This window comes from Doryrhamphus excisus, chromosome 18, assembly GCF_030265055.1.
Source record: "Doryrhamphus excisus isolate RoL2022-K1 chromosome 18, RoL_Dexc_1.0, whole genome shotgun sequence".
Classification (NCBI taxonomy): Eukaryota; Metazoa; Chordata; class Actinopteri; order Syngnathiformes; family Syngnathidae; genus Doryrhamphus; species Doryrhamphus excisus.
Genome location: NC_080483.1, coordinates 12,958,199 through 12,971,787, shown reverse-complemented (window position 1 = coordinate 12,971,787; position 13,589 = coordinate 12,958,199). Strand labels below are relative to the sequence as shown.

General features: G+C 40.4%; 2 protein-coding genes and 1 long non-coding RNA gene across 5 annotated transcripts; 1 reads left to right on the top strand and 2 right to left on the bottom strand.

Annotated features, from left to right (window-relative positions):
* Positions 1 to 546: 546 nt before the first annotated feature.
* yod1 (YOD1 deubiquitinase) lies at positions 547 to 3,977 on the bottom strand. Of its 2 annotated transcripts, none has more exons than XM_058054984.1 (3): positions 3,876 to 3,977; positions 2,422 to 2,634; positions 547 to 2,275 (listed from the first exon to the last, which is right to left on the bottom strand). In XM_058054984.1, the coding sequence occupies exons 1-3, from the start codon at positions 3,955 to 3,957 to the stop codon at positions 1,578 to 1,580; spliced, it is 993 nt and encodes a 330-aa protein (XP_057910967.1). In that variant the 5' UTR covers positions 3,958 to 3,977; the 3' UTR covers positions 547 to 1,577. The 2 variants fall into 2 exon arrangements, with proteins under 2 accessions (XP_057910967.1, XP_057910968.1); XM_058054985.1 differs by lacking the exon at positions 3,876 to 3,977 and adding an exon at positions 3,736 to 3,859.
* On the top strand, positions 3,424 to 13,012 carry LOC131106172 (uncharacterized). The gene is made up of 3 exons (XR_009120055.1): positions 3,424 to 3,584; positions 7,249 to 7,356; positions 12,507 to 13,012. It is a non-coding gene; the product is annotated as an uncharacterized LOC131106172 (long non-coding RNA).
* Positions 4,124 to 13,539, bottom strand: LOC131106170 (6-phosphofructo-2-kinase/fructose-2,6-bisphosphatase 2-like). 2 transcript variants are annotated; one of them, XM_058054982.1, is made up of 16 exons: positions 12,691 to 13,539; positions 12,348 to 12,454; positions 11,860 to 11,985; positions 11,033 to 11,129; positions 9,994 to 10,060; positions 9,786 to 9,860; positions 9,648 to 9,704; positions 9,385 to 9,509; positions 8,397 to 8,604; positions 8,188 to 8,334; positions 7,844 to 7,948; positions 7,233 to 7,362; positions 7,084 to 7,146; positions 6,946 to 7,010; positions 6,224 to 6,391; positions 4,124 to 5,606 (listed from the first exon to the last, which is right to left on the bottom strand). In XM_058054982.1, the coding sequence occupies exons 2-16, from the start codon at positions 12,427 to 12,429 to the stop codon at positions 5,541 to 5,543; spliced, it is 1,581 nt and encodes a 526-aa protein (XP_057910965.1). In that variant the 5' UTR covers positions 12,430 to 12,454; positions 12,691 to 13,539; the 3' UTR covers positions 4,124 to 5,540. The 2 variants fall into 2 exon arrangements, with proteins under 2 accessions (XP_057910965.1, XP_057910966.1); XM_058054983.1 differs by lacking the exon at positions 6,224 to 6,391.
* Positions 13,540 to 13,589: the final 50 nt, after the last annotated feature.

The window sequence follows — 13,589 nt, the reverse complement described above, 5'->3', positions numbered from 1 at the left end:
AGATTTCAATGTAATCCATAACAATGTTATGTATTACATTGAAATAACCACAGGAGGCACCCACAAGCCTGCTTTTCATTCACGTTTTCAGTTAATGTGAGAACAGTAGAAAGAAATACATTATGAAATACAAAATATGAGTTGTGGATACCAGGATTTTGTTTTGTTAAAGTAGTTCTGAAAAGTGAAAAAAAAAAACAGTAAAGGCTGATATGTTCACCTACATTTTAAAAATCATTAATTATTACATAGGTGTTTTTCAGGTGTTGTGACCAAAATAAATAATTGCCAATATCAACTGGCACTTAGATGTTTAAAATGGCTATTAATGGTTGTATATAGTTATGAGTAATACCGTGTCGTCAAAGTGGTCATTACAAAAGCGAGTAAACAAATCTCTGGTCCTATTGAAGCGTAAATATTGATTAAAATAACATGGGGACTACGGCTAGTGTAATCCTGCTGCACGGAGTGTAAGGAAAGTAGTATAATTTTGAAATTAATTTTGACTTAATGCGAAGAAAATAGTCCTGCACAATACTTTCTTGCCATAGTTTTTAATTGTGAGTCGACACCAAAGGAAAAAAAAACTCAAGTAAATCCAGTTATTGTGTAGTTTTGTGTGTGACATTCATTGAAGAGTCATGAGAACTTGTAAATGAAATTCAAATACGGTAGTGTCTGCACATCTAAAGGATAAAATGACAAGTCAAGTATTTCACATGAAAACCAAAAGTGACAAGACTCATAATAATAATAATAATATGCAGCCACGTGGAAAAAAAAAAGCCCCATTATTGTTTTTGGCAACAACTTGGTACTGATGTTGGACAGGCCACAATGATTAAGATGCATTCAGTGTTTGAGGTTTAAAATGATCGACCTCAAAAGCAGCGTTTCGACACTTTGTGCTTGAAGTCACCATCAGCAACTTTCAACAAGCCAGTTTTGCCCAAGTTTACAGCACCATTGCTTGCCTTCGCTTTAAAATCATCCTCAACACTAAAAACGGTTGCAGTCTATTGTTCAAAATCTCAAAAAAAAAAAAAAAACCTGCAGAAAAGTCTCACTCGCAAACCCTTTATCGCTGAGTCAGCGGCTACAATTTCGGATCTTAATAGCTAAAACCAAATCATGTTGTAATACCACCTGGAGAGATTGCTAAATCAATGCTTTGATATAGCGTGTTTTCATCGCATCTCTCGCTATCTAACCGTGTGTCATCGGGTGTGGATTCTTGCCAAGTTTGACTAGGGACATCCATGTTTTGGGGGAGGTGACGATAATAATGAGTAACAGTCCAACAGTGCTGCCCCCAGTGGTGAAGTGTATCATCACATAAAAAGTGCTGACAATGTGGTGATTCTTTTATGTGATGTCATGATAAAACCTAGACCGGTCCAGGCAGGTCCAACAATGGACTGAAATGGTGTTAGTCATTAGTAGAAAGCGGAACACTGAAGAGGTGCGTCGACATGAATGTCAAGTGGACGACGTGAGGTAGACGATCACGTGAAAGGTGGACAACTGTTGGCTGTATTTGCGAGATGGGGGCGGCGGTGGGGAGGGGGGGGATTTCACACTTCACCAAAGTTGGTGTGGCCCGTCTCCTTGGCGTGCTCCCGCGCCTCCTTCTGTCCCACCAGGCCCGTCTGGCACACCATGCAGCGCAACGCAAAGCGGTTTACGTCCGTGAACTGGCGCTTGCGGCGAGCCTCGTCCGCCAGCTCGAGAGCCTGAGCCAGAATGACGTCGTCAAAGGTGGAGAAGATGGTTTGAGGTGGGGCTCCGGAGCCCGGTACCTCTTTCTCCAACGGGTCGTAATGGATGCCGTCGTAGATGAGCAGCACGCGCTTACGGTAGCCGGCGTCCTCGCCGAATCGGTCCACTCTCACCGTTTGAGTGTCCACCACGCAGATCTCACACTGGTAGAACTTGGACAGGATGGACACCTCGATGGCGCCACCCCACGTGTCGTCGCGGCGAATCCAAGTGCAGTAGTCCTCGTTGGTTTTGCCCAGCACCGCTTCGGAGTACGCTGCCGGGTTGCTGGACACTATCTGGGCGATGAGGCCCCGCATCTCGGGGGCGCACGCCGGGTCGTAAACACCACCTTCTACCACATAGTTAACGCTAGTGAAGAGGCACGAGTTGTCCGCTGGGACCACGCGCCGCGCCAGGACCGGCGAGGTCTCCAGGCGGGGCGTTTTAGTCACAGAAGGAAGATCGATTGGCTTTGGCTTGTTTTTGTCCTCCTCCACAATGAGCGTGTCACCTGAAGGGGGCGACAATACACAGCAACGTCTTATAGTTTATAAGATAACACTAATAGTACTGCTACACGATTTATACTACTAAATACAAGTAAAACTACACCACACTCAAATATAGGCAAACAAAACGAACATTGACGTAACCTACCAGACTTGATGGGGTAGTCCTTCAGGTGAGCGTCCCCGTTCTGGAGGTCCAGGCTGGAGGGCGGGTAGCCCACCATGATCTTCTGCACATCGCAGGGGATTCCTGTCAGCTCTTCAACTTTCTTCTTGAGCTCTTGGACACACGACTGGTGAGTCAAACCCTGCATGACATGGCTCCCGTTTTTGGTCTTACAGCGAAGACGCAACATCCTGCCTGAGGAACCACAAAAATCCACTTCAATACGGTCAATGTTTAGTGTAACACAAACATGTGTTACACTAAATGTTAGCGTTTCAGCCCATAAATAATCATATTTAATTATTATTAAAATCATACTGTAATTACTCCCACGTTACTTCCCAATGCCAGCTCATAATGTCTAAAGTATGGGGGGGTCCAAAGTCCAAACCTTTTCCACCAAGGGCTGCATACTGAAAGAGTTGTCATTTATTTCAAAATTTTGTCTAAAAAAATTTACATTTTGGTTCTATTTTTCCCATCTTTTATGTGTTTTTTTATTTTAATGTCATGTAAAAAAAAAAACATGGTCCATAAATAGCAAAGGGGTCGCACTTTGGACACCCTTGGTCTAAAGGATGATACAAGGTATCTGAAATGCGGCCTGCAAACAGGGTCGAGTCCCTTTACCCGGATAGCCACTCACTCATGGTGCGTTTACTACTTTGATGTGTAACCAGTGGTGTCCAAAGTCTGGCGTGGGGGCCATTGGAGGCCAGCAGCTTATTTGATCAGGCCACAGAAGAAAAATGTGACAAAGTGTTAAATGTATGGTTAATCCATATGAGATGTCACAAAATGTTATCATATAAAGAAGCGACATAAAGCTAACATGTTATTATACTTTGGATTGATTGTTAAGGAGTTAAAGCGATCATTTAGCGGCAAAAGTTGGTTATTTATTACTAACCTTTTATTAGTGAACCTGTTTGTTAAATTTAAAATTATTTACTTTTTTCAGCATCTTCACTGTCACGTGATGACCTAATATTTCCGGTGTATGTTTTGCATCGACGTAGTTCTAATGTCCGTGCATCACAACCATCTAGTGAGGACAATGCACACTAACCAAATAACACCTGACAGCAACATTGTTTTCTTTCACTCTTTTGTTCCAAGGCTCCTAACGCCGCAGCTTTAACACGGTACGTAAACAACTCTTACAAGTTTACAATCCATCCATCACCCTTCTTGTTAACTCTTTAACGTCGCTTAAGCGTTAATGTGTGTGAAATTAACTTATTAGCCGAGCTAAATGTGTGCTGAGCTGAAGCTAACCTGGGCTAGCATGCTAACCTGGTCATAAACTGAGCGTTGAGCGGACACTTGCCGCCAAGCGACTCAGCTTCGTCTTGTTAGCCACAAAAAGACAAGATCGTCACTCCATTAAAGATGTTAAGGACACATCCGTGACGTCACTACCAATTTGCTCTTACCTGTCGATGACTTGCTACCTCGCCTCAAACAATAAACAGCCACTACGAGGGGTTGGAAACGTAAACACGCACGTGACATCATGACGCCGAGACTACCGTAAGTCCTCTAATACAGTTTTCCACAATTGTAGCACACGCGCATTTTAAAGTAAAACGCATACAGATTTCGTCAGGTATTCGTCAAGTGTACTCAAATATTTGTAAAGTATTTATATTTATAAAGTATTCAAACACAAGCAGTCAGAGTGTAAAATTATAGTCTTTAATGGTATTTTTGAAACACGGCCATGAAACCACAAACATTATGGATGTTGCAAAATAAGTCAACTGTTCATTTTATTGTACAAAATCCAGTAAAAATTCCCTTTTATTAGCTACAAAGGCACAAGTAGGCTTCCATCGCAGTGGCAATCTGAACAAACCAGGTATCAATTTACCTTACCCATCCTAATGAATGATTTCTGGCTTCCATGATTCATCTTCCATTCAATTATAAGAGGATACAACTGTCTAAAATGTACATAAATAATTCACACATCCGTCATGCTTTTTGTAGAGAAGTCCAACAAAATAAATGTACCAATTATATCGAATACACACACAACCACAGGATCTACAAGAATATTTTTGCATTTCCAACCCTTCCCAATTCCCTTAAATATGAAGAAAAATATTTTCTTTAAGTCTCCATGTGACTGAAGCTCTTAAATACTGTACACCTTCTATTTGTTTCTTGAATGGCAGGTTTATAATACTGATAAGTCATCATTTTGTAAGAATAAGCATTCAGAGTCAAATATATGAACATTTCAGCCTCTGTTCCTTGACTGGTTCCTTCATTTCACATGACCATGATACATTCACTGACCATTTCATTCAATAGGCACACAAGCAGGTGGTCCTCAGCTTAGGAACCACTTCCATTCCTAGACTATTAATATACATGGAAAATGGTAGAACGGTTATTTTTATGGTAACATTCAGGCTAGTTAGGAAGGATAACCTCTTCTTCTAGATCTTGTAACAGTGCATGGAATCCATGACCCCTCTAGTAATCAGTAATCTTTATTCTTAAGGATGGTTGTAGTTTTTTCCCTTTTCTTTTGTGCTCTGCCATTTAGGAAACAATTAAGTGCAAGTGTAGGTACACACGCTATCCTTCCACACATGTTGCATTCTGCAGCCATGCACAGTGCATATTCTTCCAAAATTTCATAACCACAAAACATTATAAACCCAGCCCCACCTGCATTTCTGTGAGATGCATAGCAAAAAATAATGCCGGTTTATCATGTACATTGATGACAGTACAGTCAAAAGTCCGGTTGTGCCTCCTATTGATTAATTTAGTTTATTACAGTTTCAACAGTTGTAGCAGATTGATAAAAAATCTAACACCCCCTGAAGTATACACGTTCTCCTTTTACACTTGAATGATAGTTACTTAAAACTTGGTAGTTTGCAAATGTTCATTTCCTGCCATAGGAAATATTATTAGTATATTTGAACCAATAGGGAGTTTGACTGGAATAAATAGTTTTCCAAAAACAAACCCACAAATAAATTTGTGCACTTAACTCATTTGAGATGTGTGCAAGTGTAGCTAATGTTGTAGCCAGTGGCTGCATTTGCTCTTCTATTGAGATATTCATAATTCATCTTCACTCAAAAGCGGATGCAGCCGCTCGTTTCATCGGGGCTGTCAAAGTGGATTCCTTCACACAGGGAGTCCTGCAGGAAACATCGAGTAAACAATGTATTAGTCCAATAGTTAATGCACAAAAGGTGACCCACGCAAACATAAGTGACATGCTGAGTGGGATAATGGGAAGACTTGAGGAGGTGAGGGTCTCAAACCACACAGCAAAACCAACACAAGTGTGCTGATAACCATAGAACCAGAAATGCAACTAACTGCAACATGGGAAAACGGTCTGCTCAGTACACATCAATTGTATGTACACAAATGTAGTTTATTATGCAGATGCTAACGTAAATAGCATGTAGCTGGCTAAGATCATTAGTCAGCTACATGCTATTTACGTTAGCATCTTGTTTCCGGTTCCCTATTTTAGTCATGTCTCATTCCACGGAATAGCTAACTTTTTTGAACAGTCCATCGCGTTTAACTGGTTGCTATTTGAGTTATCTCGTGCTAGCACTGTCGTACCATCCCGCGTGGATTCACTGAAGCGTCAAACATGCTTGGTTGTCCCAAAGTCATGCAAGACAAAGATGTTGACAACACACGACATAAAAAATGGCCAGTGACACACGGGGGAAAAACATCTAGACGTGATGTGTGATGACTTGTTAACAACATAGCCCACTCAGGTAGCGGCACTGACTTGGCTCGGCCGTCCATCGGGCATCAGAGCCGACGGGGTGGGGGCAAGCGGTAGCCATGGCTGGTTGCCAGCGCTGTACAGCCTGGGACGCTTGACCTGGTCATGACTGGACAAGGGTGTGTAACTATTCCTCCGTAGTAAAAGTGCAGATTCCTTTGTCATTTTAGCCTGGTAGGAGATGAGGAGGAGGACGGGGCAGTGGTACGACAAGTGTGGGTTTGGATACGACCAGTCTTGGTAAACATTGCAAATAGCTCAGGAGGAAGAATCAAGGATTGATTTAGCCAAGCATGATCGGCACCAGCAGCTCTCGAAAAAAAGCTGCATGACAAATACGTCATAATATAATAGTAATACGAGACAATAATGTTCTTGAAATGAAGTACATAGTATACATAAATACATCTAAACATTTGTCAAAAAGTAATCAGCTACAACTTAAAATGATTTGCAGTACTGGTCAGCTACCAGCAGGGGGTACTGGTGTTTCAGGCTCATGTAATCATAACTGATGCATTTGAAACGCTGCTCTGATTCTAGCTGGGCTGATTAAAAAAAAGGCTTTTAAGGGATAAAATGAAAAATTCATAAAATGCATCAGTTTTTATTAGATAGTTGGAACTTAAAATTTTTTAAAAAATAATAAAAAAAAGATAGTTTGAACTTGAAGGATATTTTTCCCATTCTTAATAATTCCTATTTATTGTTTTAAATGGACTTACAAGAGGTCGATCCCGATGCGTGTTGACCGCCTCCACGTTGAGATAAAACATTTCCACTTTACAGCCTAAAGAAGCAAAAAATTATTTTAGCTGATCACGAACTATCCATTCAAGGCTCTTAATTTGAAAGTCATCTACCATACGCCACGGGGGTGAGTTTGAGGACGGTGTGAAGCGGACATTTCATGTAGGGCAGATCCTCTGTTGGAGGAAGCACAGGAGTACATTGATCCTGCCGGGGGGGTGGGAAGACAAGCCACGAGAACAGCATGTGATTGTGTACCCACCTGCACTTTTATCCAGGAAGTAGGCCAGAAGACAGCGCATGACCGCCTGGTGGCAGACGACCAGAACATTGCCTTGCCTCTCCAGTTCCATGATGGCCGGCTCCAGACGCTGGACCAGATCCTGGTACGACTACACAAACATACAATTTTGTGTTAATGGGTAATGGTTTAATTTCATTTGAACATGCATCAGATTACAATTGAATGCATCACATAATCAGTTCACAGTTCCACATGTCCAAAAGGAGTAGGAAAAAGCAAAGCTTATTAAATCCTACCCCTCCATCTGGTACTTTTACAATCAGTAACTGTTACATTTGTTCACTTCCTGCTTTCTAATGTTTTTTTTTTCCCTGTACCGAAGTACAAGGTAATATGACCATACAATGACATAATGGGTACCATAGTAAGTGTCAATATAGTGATATATATAGCACATCATGACTGGTTCAAGACTCTTCATGTATTTCCATTAGTTATTAATATAAAGTGAATTAATCTGTTCCAGGGTAAAACTGTGGCCATCATTCAACATTTATGAGTTAATATTTTACCATTAACTGCTATACAAGTGTAAAAAAAAAAAAAAAGTAGTCCCTGTGTGCAGTCACCTCCCCTCCAGGATAGCGATAGTGATATTTGTCTTGGTCCCTCAAAGCAAACTCCTCCGGAAACGACCTCTGAATCATCTCATAAGTCATTTCCTCGCAAACACCCTGCACAGAGAAGAACACAAACAAACATTTGTTTGTGTAGTGTTTCACATGCACAAATACAACACAAATGCTCCAATTAACACTTTCACTTATTTGCTGGGCTGTAAAGGGAAATGATCACCAGGTCCCCGGCTTGATGTATCTACCTCTGTATGCGCTTTAAAATGATGTTACTAAGCTGATTGTATTGGAGCTCATTAAATAGTACAGATGTGATAGGGACGTCCACTACGACTGACCGCGTCAATCTCATTGAGAATTTTCCACTGCTCGTACGGGACAGCTAGCTCCTCTGCCGTCTGTATGGTGCGTCTCAGCTGGCTCGTCCACACCTTCAGGTCTGACAGCTCGTGGTCCTCGATGAAGTCCCGAAGGGCACAGGCAAACTGTAGCATAGGAGAGGGTTTAATGCGATGAGAGAGAGAACCTTTTCCATTGTGGTTTTTACCTGTTTGCCACGAGGAGAAAGTTCGGCATCTCCCCCGATGCGACCCTCGACGTTGTGGTTGCTCTCGCCGTGACGACACAGATAGATGGAGTGCGAGTGCACGTGGATGTTCATGAGGTAGTAGACGATCTTACTCTGGATGTAGTCTTGCACCCGGTTTACCAAGAACCGCCGGCCAACGTTCATCACCTTGATGAAAGACAGGTCCCTGCAGTGGAGGCGGCTCACTGTCACCCTCTAGTGTCTTTAAGCTGAATTGCAAAATGGAATTTCTGCACTACAAGGGTCCATCACTATAAGGTAGTAGAATCATGTGATTTCTCTCAGCCAATGACAGAAAGACACTATTAATAATAACAAAAATGAAACATTATAATGAAACAATATAAATATTTCAAACTATTTAAATATTTAAAACATTAAAATACACCACAATTATTTTATGGGTTAAAAATACACAATTATTTAAATATAGTATCTAAATGTGAGCTTAAAAGTATTTACCGGTACTTGAGTTAAAAGAACATGGAATACACTACTACTTCTTTTTCTTTTAAAATTAAATTAATTAAAATTATAATTACTATAAAAATTAAAATGATAGTATCTAAATATGAGCTTAAAAGTATTTACCAGTACTTGAGTTAAAGAACATGGACTACACGACTACTTTTTCTTTTAAAATTAGGATTATTATAAAAAATAAAATTATAGTATCTAAATATGAGCTTAAAAGTATTTACCGGTACTTGAGTTAAAAGAACATGGAATACACCACTACTACTAATTATGTTCTTTTAAAATTAAGGCAATGTAATTACATTTTCCAAGAAAGGTCAAAGTAATAATAATAAAAAAAATAAAATAAAATTTAAAATTAAATTAAAAAATTAAATCCATATTTAAAATTGATTACATAATGGTATTATTATTGATACTAAACCAATTTCAAACTGAGGTACTGTCAGGAAATACATCAGAGTCTTACTTGTCATAATCATCGGGGTCCAATGGCTGGTAAGTCACCTTGTAGCACTCTATGCGTTTCAGGAAGTCATCCATGACCCTCTCCCGGTGCCTCTCGGGGTAGTCCGGACTGGACACCTTGACTTCCTGTATGGAGATATCGAACACACGAGAGCACACAAAGTGGCTCTTATATAACTCTGCTTTGAGTGTGTGAATATTATTGGATTAACACGCTTTGAACAGAGCCAGACAACGAAGGCAGACGCTTAAATAAGATCCTACCATGATATTAGCAGCAATGACCTCAGGGTCGTCACACACCGACTCCACGAAGAACACCTGTCAGGAAGAGAAGCGTGTCTCTGTTGGCGACGGCCAGACCATGGCCAGCATGGTTGTGTTAAAGGGACAACTCCCCACCTTAAATGCATTCTCCTTTACAAAAGCTTGAATAAGGTCTCGGCGATCTCTTGTTGTGTTGGTCGCGTCAAAAACCTGCCGACATGAAAGAAAGTTGAGTCCCCCTGCGATGAAACTCTTTATGGGTCAAATGAGGATTAGCACTAAGCCAGATGTGCTTCTGATGTGGGTTGGGGGGGGCAGATGGGGGGTAGGATAGAGGACTCACAGCAATCTGGCCTCCCTCGTCTGTAAGGTACACCTTAACATCCTGCAGGGCCACCAGAGCGCATTGCCTGCAAGACACAGAGCAGGGCACAAGTCTTAAAAATTAACATTGAACATTGTTAGATGCTATCCTTACTACTTAGTGGCAGCAACTCCCCATATTTTTTATGGTAATGGTTTTATTTCATTTGAACATGCATCAGATTACAATTGAATGCATCCCATAATCAGTTCACAGTTCCACATGTCCAAAAGGAGTAGGAAGAAGCAAAGCTTATTAAGCCTTACCCTTCTATTTGGTACTTTTACAATCAGTAACTGTTACATTTGTTCACTTCCTGCCTTTATAATATAATTTAAGTTGTTTTTATTTATTTTAATTATTTTTTCATTTATTTTATTATTTGTTTTTCATTTTATTATTTTTTTTATTTTTAAATTTTTATATATTTTTTTATTTTCTTATTTTTTGTCATGTACCGAAGTATGAGGTGATATGACAATACAATGACATAATGGGTACCATAGTAACTGTCAATATGGTAATGGTAATGGTTTAATTTCATTTGAACATGCATCAGATTACAATTGAATGCATCCCATAATCAGTTCACAGTTCCACATGTCCAAAAGGAGTAGGAAGAAGCAAAGCTTATTAAATCCTACCCCTCCATCTGGTACTTTTACAATCAGTAACTGTTCCATTTGTTCACTTCCTGCTTTCCTAATATACATCAACTGCTTGTATTGTTTCTTGAATCGGCTCATCGTTGTGCATTGTTTGAGTTCCTTACTCAATCAATTTTAAGATCAAGTATAATGCAGCCCAGACCACAATAATGAATATATGACCTCTATGACTGCATTTCAATATTTATATGTGACCCACTATGGCGGCCATGTAGAGTGACAGCTGCAGCATGTTTAACATTTGGGTCACAATTCAGCACGGGGAAAGCTGTCAAAGGGACATGACATGATTTCATAACAGCAAGGCAGCACACACTTCAAGAGATACTTTTCAAACCCCCAAAACGTACTTCCTGATCTTCATGGCCTCCTCGTTGTCGTGGCGGAAGAAGTCGTAGGACTTATAGGCTCTGACGGCCTCCCTGCGGTACACGCCCAGGTTAAACACTGTGACCAGAAGACACAATAATAATAATAATGACATTGACAAGCTGTCCTGGTGCCTGCTGGAGCTAAATTTACTAGCCTCACAATTAAACTGCTATTTTTAAAGGGATATTGCATGGTAACATGGAGCAGCTAGGGTGCTGTGGGCTAACGCTTTCAACGTCAATCAACAAGTGCAATGCTCTAGAATAGAAAATAAAAGTGAGCTTTTAGCTTTCTTGGGAGAATTTGTAAACAGAGCCCAATTATTGCACAACTATGAATATTAATGTTTTATTATGCAGCTCCATGAAAATAGATTCTATCATCTCACTTGGCTTTTTCAAGTCACTTTTGTCCTCATTTGGGACGAAAAGAGGACCATAAATGTTCCTTCATCATAAAGAAACTCTGTAAGAAGTTCTCAATAGTAAAATAAGGAAGTAATTTGTTTTAAGGCTTTTGAGATGTTACAAATTATTGCCACCCTATTGGATGGTTCTGTGATCAGTTGCCAATATTGTATCAATTTCAAGAGTGCTCTACATATTTTATTTCTTAGAGTCAGTTAATTTAAAATTAAATTAATTAATTAAAATTAGTCATACAATATGTACAGAAATCATCTAAATACTCACTTGACTAGTCATTGTGCACACAATTGCACTACAAAATATCTTTATTATATAAAATGTAAAATAACATCTGGATGTTTTTGAATATTCCACTGACTAGAAGGATTGTCTTCTACCTTTGGTGGGAACGCCGATCCAGTTGAGGTACCGCGTGAGCTTTTTGGACATGTATGTCTTCCCTCTGGCAGGCAGGCCAATCATGACGATCACGGTGGGGGAATTTGTCATGTAAGACGCCCATGCTGCACAATACAATACAAGAATATAATGTGAATATAATATAGATATATGAGTATATGATATATCAATACATAGTAATACCATGGAAATGCAATTCCAATGTCTAAGAGCATGCATAAGAAAGCATGAAGGAATGATTTCTGGGTCATTTTTGGCCTGGAGTGGGATCACAGACATGACAAGTCGGAATATCCTGGGAGGGAAAAAGCTATTTTCTTATCTCTGAGGTATACACTATTAAAATAGTAGGATTTTTTGCCCTCAATTTTGCCCTTAAGGTAGATGAGATTTGATCCTAATGGATTGGTGCAGGTAGGTGTACCTAATTAAGTGACCAGTGAGCAGTTTTTATGACGTCACTTACAGCATTTCTTCTCATTCACCCTCACGTCTTTCTTGGAATCGACTGAGCCCACGTAACCGTTATCTCGTTGGTGGTTCGACATCAGGAAGAAGACACCGGATCGGGGTCTGAACAGAAACCAATAAAAATGTAAAAATAAAAATTAATTTCTATGTACAGGACAGATGTGGGCGCTGTTTCCCTGGCAACGCGGACCCCAGAGAACGGGTCAGAACATGACAACCGGTTCTGCCACATCATCGGTCCACCGTGTATGGAGATACGGCAACACGAACACAGGTAACGTCATATATTCGTATTCATATTTACATTTTCACTTTACATGACGACCATTGTTTCTTACCTTGGTAAGTTAATGGCTGCAGGACCGGAATGGCCGCCGTTAAGGTGAATGGCTGTCTGTAGGGCAGATGCCGGTTCTGTCAAGCCGTCCTTAGTTTCTCTCGGTCCGGCTGGCTGGCGTCATTCCAAAGCGGAGGCGTGCCGCTACGTCACAGTGTCTTGCCGTAATATTGGTAATAGACGCGCAAGCATATTTCAGTTGACACTGTGCTGAAATTGTGAAAAAAAAGTGGGCCTTCATCTGAAATGAGCTGAACAATTTGAATTGTTTGAATCCATTAGAACATGTGGAAGTACTTCATTAACAATTCTACACATTTTGTCACAGAAAATATGGAATTATGGAAAATGTATGAATTTCCAGAATGTGAGAAATTGCTCACCTTAATGTCCTGAATGTTTTGACGATGGAATGGTTTGCTGTGGAATAAGAAAGTGACAAGCACATACTGTATGCCCTGAATGTTACATTAGAATGCTGTGATTCGGTTCGGAAAGATGGAAGAAGTAAAAGGACTCCATTCATTTCAGTTGGAATTTCGTGTTTGGAAAATGTGTAATTTCGGGGGAATTCTAACTGGAATTCTTGGAATAAAGAAGTGATTTCTGTGAACGAAAGTGGAAATTGAGAGACAAAAAAATAGAGACAAAATTAATCATTCATTTTCTACCGCTTATCCTCACAAGGGTCGCGGGGGGTGCTGGAGCCTATCCCAGCTGTCTTCAGGCGGGGTACACCCTGGACTGGTGGCCAGCCAATCACAGGGCACATATAGACAAACAACCATTCACACTCACATTCATACCTATGGACAATTTGGAGTCGCCAATTAACCTAGCATGTTTTTGGAAAGTGGGAGGAAACCGGAGTACCCGGACAGTCGGGTCTCCTAGCTGTGA

What these genes read in the sequence shown, in the direction of transcription:
- yod1 (XM_058054984.1), bottom strand. Translation starts at nt 3,957, where the DNA reads ATGATGTCACGTGCGTGTTTACGTTTCCAACCCCTCGTAGTGGCTGTT. An exon ending in AGGTAGCAAGTCATCGACAG is followed by an intron (nt 2,635 to 3,875) that starts GTAAGAGCAAAT and finishes GTGGTTCCTCAG; the next exon opens with GCAGGATGTTGCGTCTTCGC. An exon ending in GGACTACCCCATCAAGTCTG is followed by an intron (nt 2,276 to 2,421) that starts GTAGGTTACGTC and finishes CGCCCCCTTCAG; the next exon opens with GTGACACGCTCATTGTGGAG.
- LOC131106170 (XM_058054982.1), bottom strand. Translation starts at nt 12,429, where the DNA reads ATGTCGAACCACCAACGAGATAACGGTTACGTGGGCTCAGTCGATTCC. An exon ending in GAGGCCATGAAGATCAGGAA is followed by an intron (nt 10,061 to 11,032) that starts GTACGTTTTGGG and finishes TGTGTCTTGCAG; the next exon opens with GCAATGCGCTCTGGTGGCCC. An exon ending in GACCCCGATGATTATGACAA is followed by an intron (nt 8,605 to 9,384) that starts GTAAGACTCTGA and finishes CCTCCACTGCAG; the next exon opens with GGACCTGTCTTTCATCAAGG.